This window comes from Penicillium riverlandense, assembly GCF_028828495.1.
Source record: "Penicillium riverlandense strain IBT 135883 chromosome Unknown utg000007l_segment0_segment0, whole genome shotgun sequence".
Taxonomy (NCBI): domain Eukaryota; kingdom Fungi; phylum Ascomycota; class Eurotiomycetes; order Eurotiales; family Aspergillaceae; genus Penicillium; species Penicillium riverlandense.
In genome coordinates, this window is record NW_026643198.1 from 2,443,079 (window position 1) to 2,455,989 (window position 12,911).

General features: G+C 52.0%; 3 protein-coding genes across 3 annotated transcripts; 1 reads left to right on the forward strand and 2 right to left on the reverse strand.

The window, feature by feature from the left end:
* Positions 1-829: 829 nt before the first annotated feature.
* On the reverse strand, positions 830-2,089 carry N7474_008567 (putative HLH DNA binding domain protein; the record flags this gene model as incomplete). The annotated part of the gene is made up of 2 exons (XM_057199977.1): positions 830-1,979; positions 2,034-2,089. 2 exons carry the CDS (start codon positions 2,087-2,089, stop codon positions 830-832), a joined length of 1,206 nt encoding a protein of 401 aa, XP_057050678.1.
* Positions 2,090-7,424: 5,335 nt separating this feature from the next.
* ecm33 (GPI-anchored protein Ecm33) lies at positions 7,425-8,733 on the reverse strand (the record flags this gene model as incomplete). The annotated part of the gene is made up of 3 exons (XM_057199978.1): positions 7,425-7,722; positions 7,781-8,612; positions 8,673-8,733. 3 exons carry the CDS (start codon positions 8,731-8,733, stop codon positions 7,425-7,427), a joined length of 1,191 nt encoding a protein of 396 aa, XP_057050679.1.
* Positions 8,734-11,626: 2,893 nt separating this feature from the next.
* Positions 11,627-12,806, forward strand: alkA (DNA-3-methyladenine glycosylase II; the record flags this gene model as incomplete). Its single annotated transcript, XM_057199979.1, has 3 exons — positions 11,627-12,510; positions 12,568-12,690; positions 12,743-12,806. 3 exons carry the CDS (start codon positions 11,627-11,629, stop codon positions 12,804-12,806), a joined length of 1,071 nt encoding a protein of 356 aa, XP_057050680.1.
* Between the last annotated feature and the right edge of the window lie 105 nt (positions 12,807-12,911).

Here is a 12,911-nt window from a genome sequence, read left to right on the forward strand (position 1 = left end):
GGTGTGGGAGTATTCAGACTATATCCCTGGTCAAATTAGAAGTATGTACAGATGGATATACTTTGGTGGTTTCCCATATTTCTCTTTTTTTGTGTACGGGGTAGGCTGCTGAGATTCGGCCTCGTTGGTTGGTGCTTTGATCGCTTCATTTCCCGCATTGCGTGTCCCTGGTCGCAGATCACGCCTTTTGTAGCCGCACAAGTACCAATACAACACTGATCAACTACAACAGTCAAGACCAACAACTAACTATATCATAAACCCTGGGGTAGAATGCTATTCGTCTGCTCGAATCGTGCTGGGACAAAGAATGATCGGAAATTAACGAAGGTGGACTGAGACACGCGGCACAACAAAGTGAGACATCTACAAATGTACACGAGGGCAAAAGCGTAAGAAGATATGATCAATTGGCTACCAAAATTATAGGCCATAGGAAAAGAGACCAAGACAAAAGAAACAAAGGAAGACTGAAATGAAAACCGTCCGCCCGAGCATATATCCGTATGTTCACAAGCGCCAAATGACAACAAAAGAGATAAGAAGGATAAAAGAGCCACCCGTTTTTATATGAGAAAGGGAAAAAAAATGAACCGTTGAAGAGAAAAAAGAAGTGAAAGAAAAGTTCACGGTCAAGCAAAGCAACCACACGTCGGGAGAAGGAATATAGTGTTACAATGCAGACGCTAAAGGTCACATACAGCGGGAGCCGTCCTTGGGGGGTCCAGCGCTGTCTGCAAGGGAGGAAGGTCGAGAAGGAGAAATCATCAACGTATCAACATCAACATGGACATGATCATAGAACATGTGTATCATCAGGGTTCCATTTTCATGGAGAGGCATTCATCGACTCGCGACGCGAGGCCGAGAGAGGGAAAGAGGAGATAGCAGAGTGAGATAGGGGGAACGCAGGAGAGGGAGGAGCAGTCGTGCAAGGCGTGGCGGTCAAGTAAGAGCTGCTGAAGCACTGGGAGGTAGCGCTGGGCAGGTTATCGGGATGAGCGGACAATGGTTCGGGGGCCATGTTGGCGATCTCGCCGCAGAACACACGCATGCCCGGCAGCGCCGCCCTCTTCTGGCGCTTATGCTCGGGCACGTCAACGATGGGGGTAGGGCTGGTGCTCTCGGCCTTGGGAGAGCGGAACATCTGCTCGTAGGACTTGAGCTGGAACTCCAGAGCACGGTTGCGGTCGACCAGCAGCTCGTTCTCGGCCTTGGTAGCCTTGAGCTGCTGCTGAGCTGTCTGGTTCTCCTGCTGGAGAGAGTTGACGAGGTTCTGCAACTGCATGCAGCGGAACTGGGGCTGCAGCTTCTCTGACAGCTGGGGAGAAACCTGTTCCTGACGCATGAGATGCACGATGATGGCAAGCATGAAGTCAATCAGATACACCGCACCCTGAACGATGTGTTCCTTGGACTGCGGCAGGCTCTTGGACGGGTTCCAGCCAGCACGCTCCAGGAAGAAATTGTGGATGCGGCTGTCGAGCTCGCGGTGCAGCGTGCTCAGGTTCTTGCGCCGGTTGCCCTCGGCAATGCGGTGCTTCTCGCGCTGGTCGTCCGGGTCATTGGACAGAGGGCTGCCCTTGCGCTTGCGGCCGCACAGCTGCTGAAGCGGCGGCTTACGGTTGATGTTGGGTGGAGCAACAAGGGCCATGATCTCCGCCTGGGACAGGTCGGTCGCCCAGTCAGCGGAGCCGGCCTTTTGGGCAGCAAAGGACTCCTGCCAGGAGCTTTCGGCAGAGTTGGCAGGAGAAGGAGGAGCAACAATGTGCTCGGCGGCCGCCGAGTAGGGCGACTTGAACTGGAATGTAGTTTCATGGGGACTGGGGGTACTAGGTCCAGCCGCCAGGGTCTCCTTGGCGTTGAATGGGTTGAACGGCCCACGAGGAAGCGGCTCAATGCGCGGCAGAGGAGGCAGGCGGCGGTCCTCGCCCAGGTCAGACGAACCCATGCCGGAAGCAATGGTCTCTTTCAGGGCCCTGCGTTGGCCGGTCAGCATTGGAGCCCAAATGCTTTAGCATGTATATACTCACGGAAGAGAGCAGCGGCGCGGGATATCATCAGTCATGGAGTCCATTTCCTCATACATCGTGTCAAGGTCGTCAAATGCGTGATATGTGTAGCAACGAGTGTGGACGTGGCGGGGGAGATGCCACAGGTGGTTATAGATATGTACGGAGGAATATTTCCTTCGGGGGGAAAGTATATGCAGGAGGTGAGGGGGGAAGTAATAGAACAAGAGGGCAGTATATATCGAGGTTATAGACAAGAAACAAAGAAAAAGCAAGAGGAACTGGAATTCACACGAGGCGACGGGGACAAAGAGTGAGACGGTTCATGGAAAGAGACACGGGGATGAATGCATGTTTATATGTGCTCGCTGGAGGGCATGGCTAGGAGACTATTTCCTCCGCTATCTATGGATCATAATGTACATCATGGGAACCCTGACCCCGAGGTGGACCCAGGAGGGGGCAAAGCATGAACGATCAGGGTCGAACTCATACAGACGGACGTACGGTGCATAGTGCAGGTTTGGCTGCATTCAACGACGGGGAAACGAAGCCTAGCATCCCGGACGGGCTCTGGACCACTGTCAGACAGGCCTGCCATGGAGAATATTCGGTATCACAGAGTATCTGTCACATTATGCACGGACAAACATTGCCGTGGAAGATCCACTCGATCAGCGAATCATGGGGACTCGATCTTGCCCGACGGGGAGGTTCTCGAGGAGGATCTCGGGCTCTTGATTTGTCGTGGGCGTGGATCGACACGGGGACCAGTTTAGGCGCAGCGCCGCCATGCCCTTGCATCAATAGTCGGCCACCGGAATGATACGATCTGGTTGAATTCTCCTAGCCCAGGTCTTCCGGTGGCCATGTGGAACTATGTGACTGTTTACAACGAAGATGAGGGGAACCTCCAGGTTCGTAAGAAGCAACCAGAAAAAGAAAAGAATTCAACCGACAAAACGGGCGTCAGAGAGTTCCATATCGAACTGCGCCATCCCCCGCTCCATTTGGATGGATCATAGAACAACACCATGGCCTTTCCTGATATTCAGGAGAAATTGCTCCTGTCAGCAGAATCAAGGGGCTTCCCGATGATTTTCCCCTTCGAGAAAAGGCTCCGAAATGAATCCATGGGTCCTAGGGCTAATAGAATGAAGCAAGGACGGTGCCAAAAAAAGGCCCCTCCCCTAAGACAAGCGAGGAGGCTACGATGGATATTGACACTATTCCGTATAGTCTGACACGACGGGCGCCGCAGGATTGATGAGCAATTGTCATCGACAGAGGTCGGACAAATCACCGACGTCAAGGGAAGCTGGGAGAGAAATTGTCGAGATGATCGGTGACGCCCGGGGAGGACCGTCGATTTGGGACAGCCAGGGAACCCAGCGACCAGGATACGACCGCTGTCAGTGATCGAATCACGGCGATCCGAGTGATTTGGAATTGGCCTGACACACAGACGTTTGTGGGGTTCAGCTTCGTATTGGGGCCCATGATTTGTCGCGAGGGTCAAACAATAGTTCCTTAGCCTTAAGAGCAGCACGTTCCCTCTCCTGAGCCACGGCAGGGTATACTTCATTACGAAACTTCTGGACAGCGTCAATCTTTTCCTAATAATGCTTCTTGGGTGTGGGTCTCTCGGCAGCCTAGGTGACGGCGGGAATCAGAGCTGTCATATTCTGTCCGGCGCTAGGGTTCCCACGTTCTTCTAGTTCCGCCCTCCGTCGGGCTCTACTTCCTCGGAGGCTGGGTCGGTTTCAACCAAAAAGTTGGGGGTTCGAAACTTCTACTACTGCAAGATCCCTCAACAGTTTGTTGTTTGCCCCTCTACGCATGTCCACTTGCATCCGACTGGGGGCTCTCCAAAGTTTCGCGGCTGTAGGACCTGTGTGCGGCGGCTTGCAGCTCGGGGAGGGGCCACCCAGGCACGAACCATTCGAGCTCACATCTTCCGTCGTTCCCCGGACCCCCCGCTGTTGGCCATTTCGAGTGACGTGCGTCTGGATCTGCCAGGGTATGCACTCTGGATGTGCCGATGGAAACCTTAGAGATCACAGCGCGAACCCGATCGGCCGGGCAGGTTGGAATGGTTCGATTGCGAACCTCTCACCTCGCGCAGCATCTATCCAGACCTGTGCGGCTCTAGTAGAGATTTCATTTTTGGGTATCCTGAACTACTAACAGAGGCCCTGCCCCGTGGGAGTAAGAACCTGTCCGGCCTTTTCTTTTCATGTAGGGGCTCGCCTACCTACGACATGTCATGTTCCGCAGTCAAAGACGCCATGGCGGGGCATTACGAACTGCCCAGATCTGAGATCGAATTCCTTCTCTCTATCTCGTGTGCCCCTCCTTGTCGATGGCCTAGATCTGCGGGCCAAAGTGGCTCAAAAGTACCACCGGTTCATGCGCGCTGCAAGACCTGTTCTTCTTTCTTGGAACAGCCACGAAAGATACTTCCACTACCGCACCTAGTGGCTTAGTGTCTGCGATGTAGAGCACTAAAGTACGTCTGTTGAGGTCGTTTTCTTCACTATGCTCGATCAACCTCGCCTTTTTCCCTCTTTTGATGGAGATAGCAGCAGACTACTGTGCATGTTGTGTACCCCACCTCTTGCTCCGTCCTACCCCTCCTCCTTGTGGAAAGCGTGGACCCATGCTCGTGTTAGGGTCAATGATCCAATTCAAGAGCCTGCTGAAATGGAGGTGGCCATAAATTAATTGGTCGCCATGGCCCTGTCAACACGTTAGAGAAACAAATAATTGGCAACGCCACATGAGAACTGGCAGCAAGGGCCGGATCCATAATTAGGGCCTGTCAACCTTGTCTGAGCGCCGATGACACATTACATTATTTTACTCAAGTGTTACTAAGAAAAGCATGCTGTTCCTGCGCCATCGGAGCACGCGGGAAATATTCTGATCAATTTTCCGAGCGGGAATGTGGCCACCACACCACGCAATCATGCAACGCAGCTGCAAGGACACAACAGATAGCACGCTGAGACTATCCATCTGGTTGCAGCCCGTTCTGGGCAAACCTCGCCACGCTTACTGTGCCCGCACCGCATCTGACACGTCTTGCTCTTCCCCTTTCCCCCGGCGGCGCAAGCCCCAGGGCCCACGGAGGGGCTTCTGTTCCTACATGGTGCCGTGCGATCTATGATCCCTCTTCTTTGACGAGGTGCCCGAGCAGGTCCCCATTACCTGGATCCCGAGTTGCCTGCAATGCAAGGCGTATGTACCGTGGCGGACCAGACCTGTGCGTTCATTCAGGTACCCTCCATCAGATATGCAGTGAAGAAGATCGCCTTGCCACTATTACATCTTCCGGGCTGCTGTCGTCTTTTATCTAGAGAAGGCAACTAACTATCTTCACTAAGAATAGACGTAATCAACTAGACACTATGTACACACCTGACCAAGATAAGAATATACAGTACCTCAACAGGTAGCCCTACCTCGGTAGCCAGGCTCTACATACGAACTCACAATTAGAAAGAAAGAAAAACCACCCCAACTCACCCCAGATGACAGCTCACCATACTCGTCGTAGATAGAAGCAGATCTCTTCTCAACCCCCGCAAATCGTCGAACCTTGGAACAAAGTCCCGGTTCCCGAACAGAAACCCCATCCCGATCATTCCCCTCATCCCCAACGCCGATGATGAACGCATGGTTTCGCCCCGATGGCACTAGCAGGGAGTGTATCGCCTGCAGCAGCCAATGGGAAGCTCCTCGGTGCTGTTCGGCTCGCCAGATCCAGTTAGCTTTGCTGACTACAGAGTTAGGCCGCGGGGAAAGGGTTCCGGGAAGACATAGCACATACACATACACACACAGAGAAGAGAGAGCTTGCCATGCCATGTTCTGTTTCAGGGTTTGGTTCATTAGGTGCAGCACACACGAGTCTCTCTCGTGGTTTAAAACTCCGCGTGGATGGATCTATCGAACCGTTTTCGTCGAGCGGGCGATCTACCTCGATCTGAGCTGTGAGTACAAAGTACGAAGTGTACAAAGTGACTACCCATGAGATCATGTCCATGAAGAGAGAGCATGGCATTGAGCGTTACTGTCAAGAACAATTGCCATTGTCCAACAAGCAGTCCTTTCTTTCTTTTGCTGCAAGATAAGATCCGATCGCCTCAATAGTCCTCCAGCCTCCCAGCTTCAAGAGAGAATCAACAAAGTCCATCTCAGCGCCGTGATTGGCCCGGACCATCACACACTATGCGCGTCTATCGAAAAGGCTCCCCAGCATCGCAAGGGCGCCCCACTACTGATGATCTCGAACCCGAACTGGTGTTCCCTCGAATCGGAACCCTTCGACTTTCCCCAGCCTAGCTGAGTTTGACGAGTCATTTTTTGGAGGGCGGCTCGTTCTGGGTTCTGTGTGCCTGGAAAAGTACAATGGAATGCATGGATATACCAGCACAAACCCAACACCCGGTGCAGCATATCCCTACTTCAGTATGTACACTATGTACAGTCCCAGCTGAAGGACCACAATAATTAAGGGTCCAGACTCGATATGCATATCCGCTCCGCACAGCCATAGAGACCAACCAGCCTGATGTCAGATCTAGAGCAGGGTAACTAGGACAGATGATCTCTCGATCTGATCTCTATGTATTAGATCAAGAATAATAATAATATGGGGCAGCACAGGGACTAAAAAAGTGTGTCTCTGGGTTCTGCACACAATATTGTGGAGAATATATATTTCTGATTGCGATAATTTCAGCATCGATGGCGCCATAAATTCAACGTAGATAGTCATACAGAAGAGAGCTCGACAACAGGATACAAGTTAATCGTCATTCTCGGAAATTTTCTTCTTCGTTCCGCTCTAATTAACTTTTCCCGATGTGTTGGCACATCGATCGATCGGGAGTAGGCGTAGTTATGGTATACTATGTTGGATCGATTTTGTTCCTGGTGGGGGAAGTGGTTGAACTGCAGGGGTTTTTCGAATTCCATGAACAAGCAGCTAAGCTAGCAAAGAAGCAATTGAAGACAAGAGGTCCTCCGAGTACCAGCCACTGCAGTCCTCGATGGGAAGGATGGACCGTTGCCTTGGCTGGAACGACTCCACTGGACTACAAGGACATGTACAAGGGGGAACGAATACATTGAGCGCAAGAGCACTCCAAAAGACGTATCGAGATAGTAAGGACAATGGATAAAAGAAAAGAAACAAACTCCTTCCCGATGAACAGCGACAGGGAGGGGAAGTGTCTCCCGAGGACAAAATCCAAAGGGTGAATTTTCCTCACAAAAGACCGAATTATTATCATAAGAACTGCAGAGTAGGAACGACAAATCAAGGAAGCGTTGCTTGGTAAACAATTCTACATCCCCCAGAAGACCACATCTCTCTCTCTCTCCGCCACACATCACTCAGCCGATTTAGAAGAGCTGGGCAAGAGCGTAGAAGGCAGCAGCAACAACACCAACAGTAGGCATGTCGACGCCGTTGGCGACAGCAATGCCGGAGGTGGTCGTGCCCGCTGGGCTACCGCCGCTGGAAGTGCTGGTGCCGGACAGTCCACCACGAGTCTTAGGGTCGGAGGTGGACGCGCATTTATACAGGCCGCGGATCGAATACGACTTGATTTTATCAAAGGCCTTGCAGTCGGGATTGATAGGACCAGTGCTCTCGACGTGGAAGGCACCCGCGACGTTCTCGAGCTTCGGGAGCTTGATCCTATACACATGCGGGTTAGGGACATCCATCCACGAGACGGAAGGAAACAGATACTTACGTGCCAAAGTCACCGCTGAAGTCAACGGCACCAGTAACCTTCTCCAGGGAGGGGAAGACGATGCTCTTCAGGGGATCAGACTTGGTGATTTCAAAACCACCGTCAACCTCCTTCAGAAGGGGCATGGTGATGTTGCTGAGCTGGGTGTTGTTGAAGAAGGTCAGGTCACCAACGGTGGTCATGTTGGGAGCGTAGAACGTCTCGAACTGGCAGTTCCAGAGGCCGAGAGAGTTGGTGAGCGACTTAAGCGAAGGCATGGAGACGGCCTGGACGGAACGGAAGGTCATGTTGGTGCCCGAGCTCAGGTTGGGGAGCTCAATCGAGAGACCGCCGTAGTTGTCAGAGAAGTCAATCTCATCGGTGGCGTTCATCAGGTTGTTGATGTTGACGGACTTCAAGTAATTGTTGGCCTGGATTTCGAACTTGCCAACAGTCCTCAAGCTGATGCCATCCAGGCTGGTCAGCTGGGTGTTCTCGATGTGGACGCCGCCGGCCTTGGTCACGCCGGTATCAAATCCGAGCGATTGCAGCGAGGAGAGGGCGATGAAGTTGATGTTGCCCAGGACGGTAGTCAACGCCGGCATTTCGAGAGAGGTCAGACCAACAACCTCGTTCAACACGAAATCGCCTCCGATGGCGCTGAGGCTGTCGGCGTACAGGGAGGTGAGATGGGGGCAGTTCTTGGCGGTCAGGCTACCGGTGACTTGCTGGATGCTGTTGAGGTCCAGGGGGCCCGAGAAGGACTTGTCGATGGTGATGTCACCCTTGACGGTCTGGCAGCTGGCGATTGCGTCGGCATCGCCCTGGGCGGAGATGGTGGTGTCACCGCAAGCTGGGCGAGGTCAGTTCTCTGTTTGGTCAATCGCAGGAAGCGAAGGGGAGGGGCACTCACAAGAGGCGAAGACGACCTGAGTGGCTGCCAGGGCAGACAGAAGGTACTTGGAGAAGGCCATGGTAGAAGCAGCTCTGGTCGGTTGATGTCAGTGGGTGTGTCCAGGAGGTTTAGGGGGTGAGTGTAGAGAGAAAGGGGGTGAAGGAAGGGCGTACCGAGAGTGGATGGTGAAGAAGAAGAAACGACGGGAACGAGTGAAAGGGAAACGCTTCGATGAGGAGGAAGCGACCAGGTCGGATAGGGAAAGAACGAATGAATGGATTGGGGGGAGGGAGGAATAAGTCAAGGAGAGAAAGAGACAGGACAGGAAACACAAGGAAGGAGGCGCGGCCGATGTGGGCCTGTTTTTGTTGTTGTTATTTACGGTAACCACGGGACTTGGTATTTTATGTGTATTGGCTCCATACACGTGTGGCATGTCCGCTTCCATGACTATAAGCATGAATGAATCATAATAAATGAAGCTGCTATTCACCTTTGCGAAATTCTCTAGATACATTGTCTTAACTACAATAACGGTTGAATGGTCCGTCTGGTTGGTGAGAAGATGATTGCCACTGCATCCCACTAGTGGTGCAACTGTAATACTGATGCTCGCTCAGGGGTCGGATCGACTGACCATCAGAGCTACTAATGATCAAAGTAGGCCTGACTACCCAATCCACAGTGGATGCGTCTCACCTAAACGGCCAATCCGTCCCTCCGCTGGTGTCATCTTTACCTAGAGCAGTAACAAAGATGGTCCTGTGAAGAAAACGACCATCCTTAGCTAAAGGTTCAATACAATCCTCACCACTACTACTCGTCATCCCCTAACTCCTATACCCATCCTAGTCGCAGGGCAGGAAAGAAATGGTCGATCTAAATAAATGTCCTGCAATCAAGCCTTTGGTGGACCCGCCCCCTGCCGCCATCGTCCATGGGGCCTCCCGGTATGTGAGGTCTCCCATTGGTACATTGGAATGGCTCGTCCGCCAGTTATGGCAATCGGTGCAAGCTAACCTGTTAACGTGAAGCACCCGATCGTCCCTCGCGGCAGGATGGGCATGATCATACAATTATCATCAAGTTAGCCTATATACACATGCATGTGCATGTATCTTTTTGATTGATTGATTATTGGCCCCCTTTTCTCCTATCCATTTTTTCTGACATGCACTAGTTAGTGAATTGCCCATCCTAATGATACATAATTTAACTTCAGTTCCCAGCAGGATCCTTCCTCGGCATCATACAGTAACGCCCTGGCCCCGGTCGTCATCTTCCTCCGTCGCTGATCACCATGGAGGAAACTTCCACAAAACTTGTCCTCTGTAATGCCGACCGTTGCTAGTCACCCAAGCCCAATTGCTTGGAGTTCCTTGAGTTTCTGTCGTACATACAGAGTACCGTCAGGCTCTGTAATGCGTAGTCATGAAATGTTTCAGGTCGATTATGGGCCGGAGCCGACTTGCGCCGTCTGGGGCCTCTGCGCATTGCTCCACTCATTGCTCCACTAGACGGATCAAGGAAAAAATTTATATCCTTGGCGAGATCCATTGAACGTACTCTTATCAGAAAGGGTCAATTGTTTCTTTATTATGAGCAGCGTGGACAAGGTTAGGGATCGCCGTACTATCCATCCCCTAGGCTACCATCCGTGCCTGCAGCGCCACCGAGTGCAAGTTACAGGCCATAATGAAATTAAATCCCAGCAGCCAAGTCCATGTGAGTCCGTGCGGGATGGAACCTGTTTTACTGTTAATCGCATGGTCGGCTAGCCGTGGCATTTCAACTGACATTCCGATATCTGGCTGGGAAGAGAGCGTAAAAAATGTGTTTGGAACGGTCGGCGTATCAAAACGGCATCCGTGGGAATGCAGCACATTCTCCAAAACTCGTGACCGATAAAAATAAAGCTAACTTTGGGTGTTCTTGTTTAGACTGAGTGAAGGTTTCTTTCTTTCTATTATTGTGCCACCTCGACTCATTGGTCTTACAGGCAGGGATTCCTGTGTAGTCAAGACCACAATCAGCCTGGTCGAGGGCTTACCCCACTCCCCCCATAAACAAGGCTTTCAAAAAAAAAAATCCTTGTTTCTGTCAGACGTTGCCAGTGTCCTTCCCGTTCCCAGTCTCCAATGCTGTCGTGGTGGAGGACAATTGGTTGCCGTTGATCCAAACAAGCAGTCCAGTATACATCCATCGGTCAGGATCTCTCTCTACTGAACTGGGGCTCAGTCTCGAACTCAAAAAACCGTTGGTATTGCTGTTACCAGGCTGTAGACTTGTAAAAACGGCCTACCGTGGATCGGGTGTTTCTCGAAATAGAACCTTGGAACCAACAACGGGCGGAGCAAACAGGGCCAATCGCATGACATTCCCCCCTATCAACCAGGGCACAATGGCTATTTGTTGAGCGAACGGGTTTGCTGTGGGATTTGCTGGATGGGGAAATGATCACTGCAATTGCAGATTTTTGTCCCTGTGGACGTGTTGGTAGTACAAGTGAACGAAGAGAATTTTCCAGAATATATATTTCTGGATGGTGGATGCTGCTGTGTATGTATAGTTTTGGTCGCTGGACGGGAGGGACGGGAGCACCAATGTATATCCGGTCGGATATTTTACCCTTTGCTATACATCTATCATCTCTAGCTTCGCTCAAAGGTGGAATTGCAATGTCTCGCTCGTTAGTTATCAAAGATGGTGAACGGTTGATCTCCAGATCTACATCTCTGAGATCAAGCCCCCCCATGCAGCGGCTCCACCGACCATGCTCTATATACTCGGAGAGTAAATCCGCGGAATTAATCATAACGATTGAATCAGAAATAAAGGTAGTCGATCTTATTATTTGTTACTTTGAAGTCATAGTTCCGACTCGAGGGCCCGCCAAGCATCGGCACCGCCCTCAGCTCAGCCCAACCCCGGAGTCATCACCTCCCCGTATCAACCGTCACACAACCACCAACATGGCACTCAGACGGTCTACCCGACTAGGTACAGTCCCCAGCATCCAGAACCCACCCGTGCTACAGCGCACAGCACCCAGCAAAGTGTCAAGGGTGCAACACGGCGCCGTTGCCAAACCCCGCAAGCTCTCTACGAAGCCAAAGAAACCAGTTCCAGATGTCAAGCCATCCACCACCTCCGACTCCTACTGGACCTCAGAGTCCCCAGCTACACCATCTAAACCCCGAAATGTCTCCCCGCCCCCTCTCAACCGCCCCGTCGACCCGCACCGAACAAACGCAACCCTCCTCACCCCTCACGGCTCCTCCGTAACTGCCTACCCACAAGACCTACAAGATGCCTCGCCCTCAAAGACCGGCCTGCCCCGACCCATCGCTACAACAGGAACGCTTCTCGAGAAAGCAACCGCCCACTTAATAGCCACAGACCCGCGCCTTCGACCCGTCATCGAGGCGCACCCGTGCCCACTCTTCTCGCCCGCCGGCCTAGCAGAAGAAATCGACCCCTTCAACAGCCTGACGAGCAGTATAATCGGACAACAAGTCTCCGGCGCAGCGGCAAAGTCTATTCGGAACAAGTTCCTGGCGCTCTTTGACAGCCTGGGAGATCGCAAGTTCCCCACGCCCGAGGAAGTCGCGCGGTGCGATATTGCCACGCTGCGCACGGCGGGCCTGTCGCAGCGCAAGGCGGAGTATATCCAGGGATTGGCGGAGAAGTTTGCTGCTGGGGAGCTGAGTGCGCAGATGCTGGCGAGGGCTAGTGATGAGGAGCTTGTGGAGAAACTGACTGCGGTGCGTGGGCTCGGAAAGTGGTCTGTTGAGATGTTTGCCTGCTTTGCTTTGAAACGGATTGATGTGTTCTCGACTGGGGATCTGGGTGTCCAGTGAGTTATGGTCCTATTTTGTTCTTTTTAATATGGCTACTGACTATTTATTTACAGACGAGGCTGTGCGGCCTTTACGGGTCGCGATGTGAGCAAGCTCAAAGCCAAGGGTGGTGGCAAGTTCAAGTACATGTCTGAGAAGGATATGTTGGAGCTGGCTGCCAAGTTTGCCCCATATCGGTATGTTGTCTGCTTTGTTGCCGGGGTCGTGATAACTGACTTTGCTATTTAGGACCCTGTTTATGTGGTATATGTGGCGGATTGAGAACGTGGATGTGGCCGTCCTCGCTGGTTGAATGGACAGTTCTAGTATGATTGATGATATAGGTGTGGGACTGGATACTGTAGTATATCATTCACATGTACACGACCAGGGAGTATAGTCCTGAACAATAGGTTAA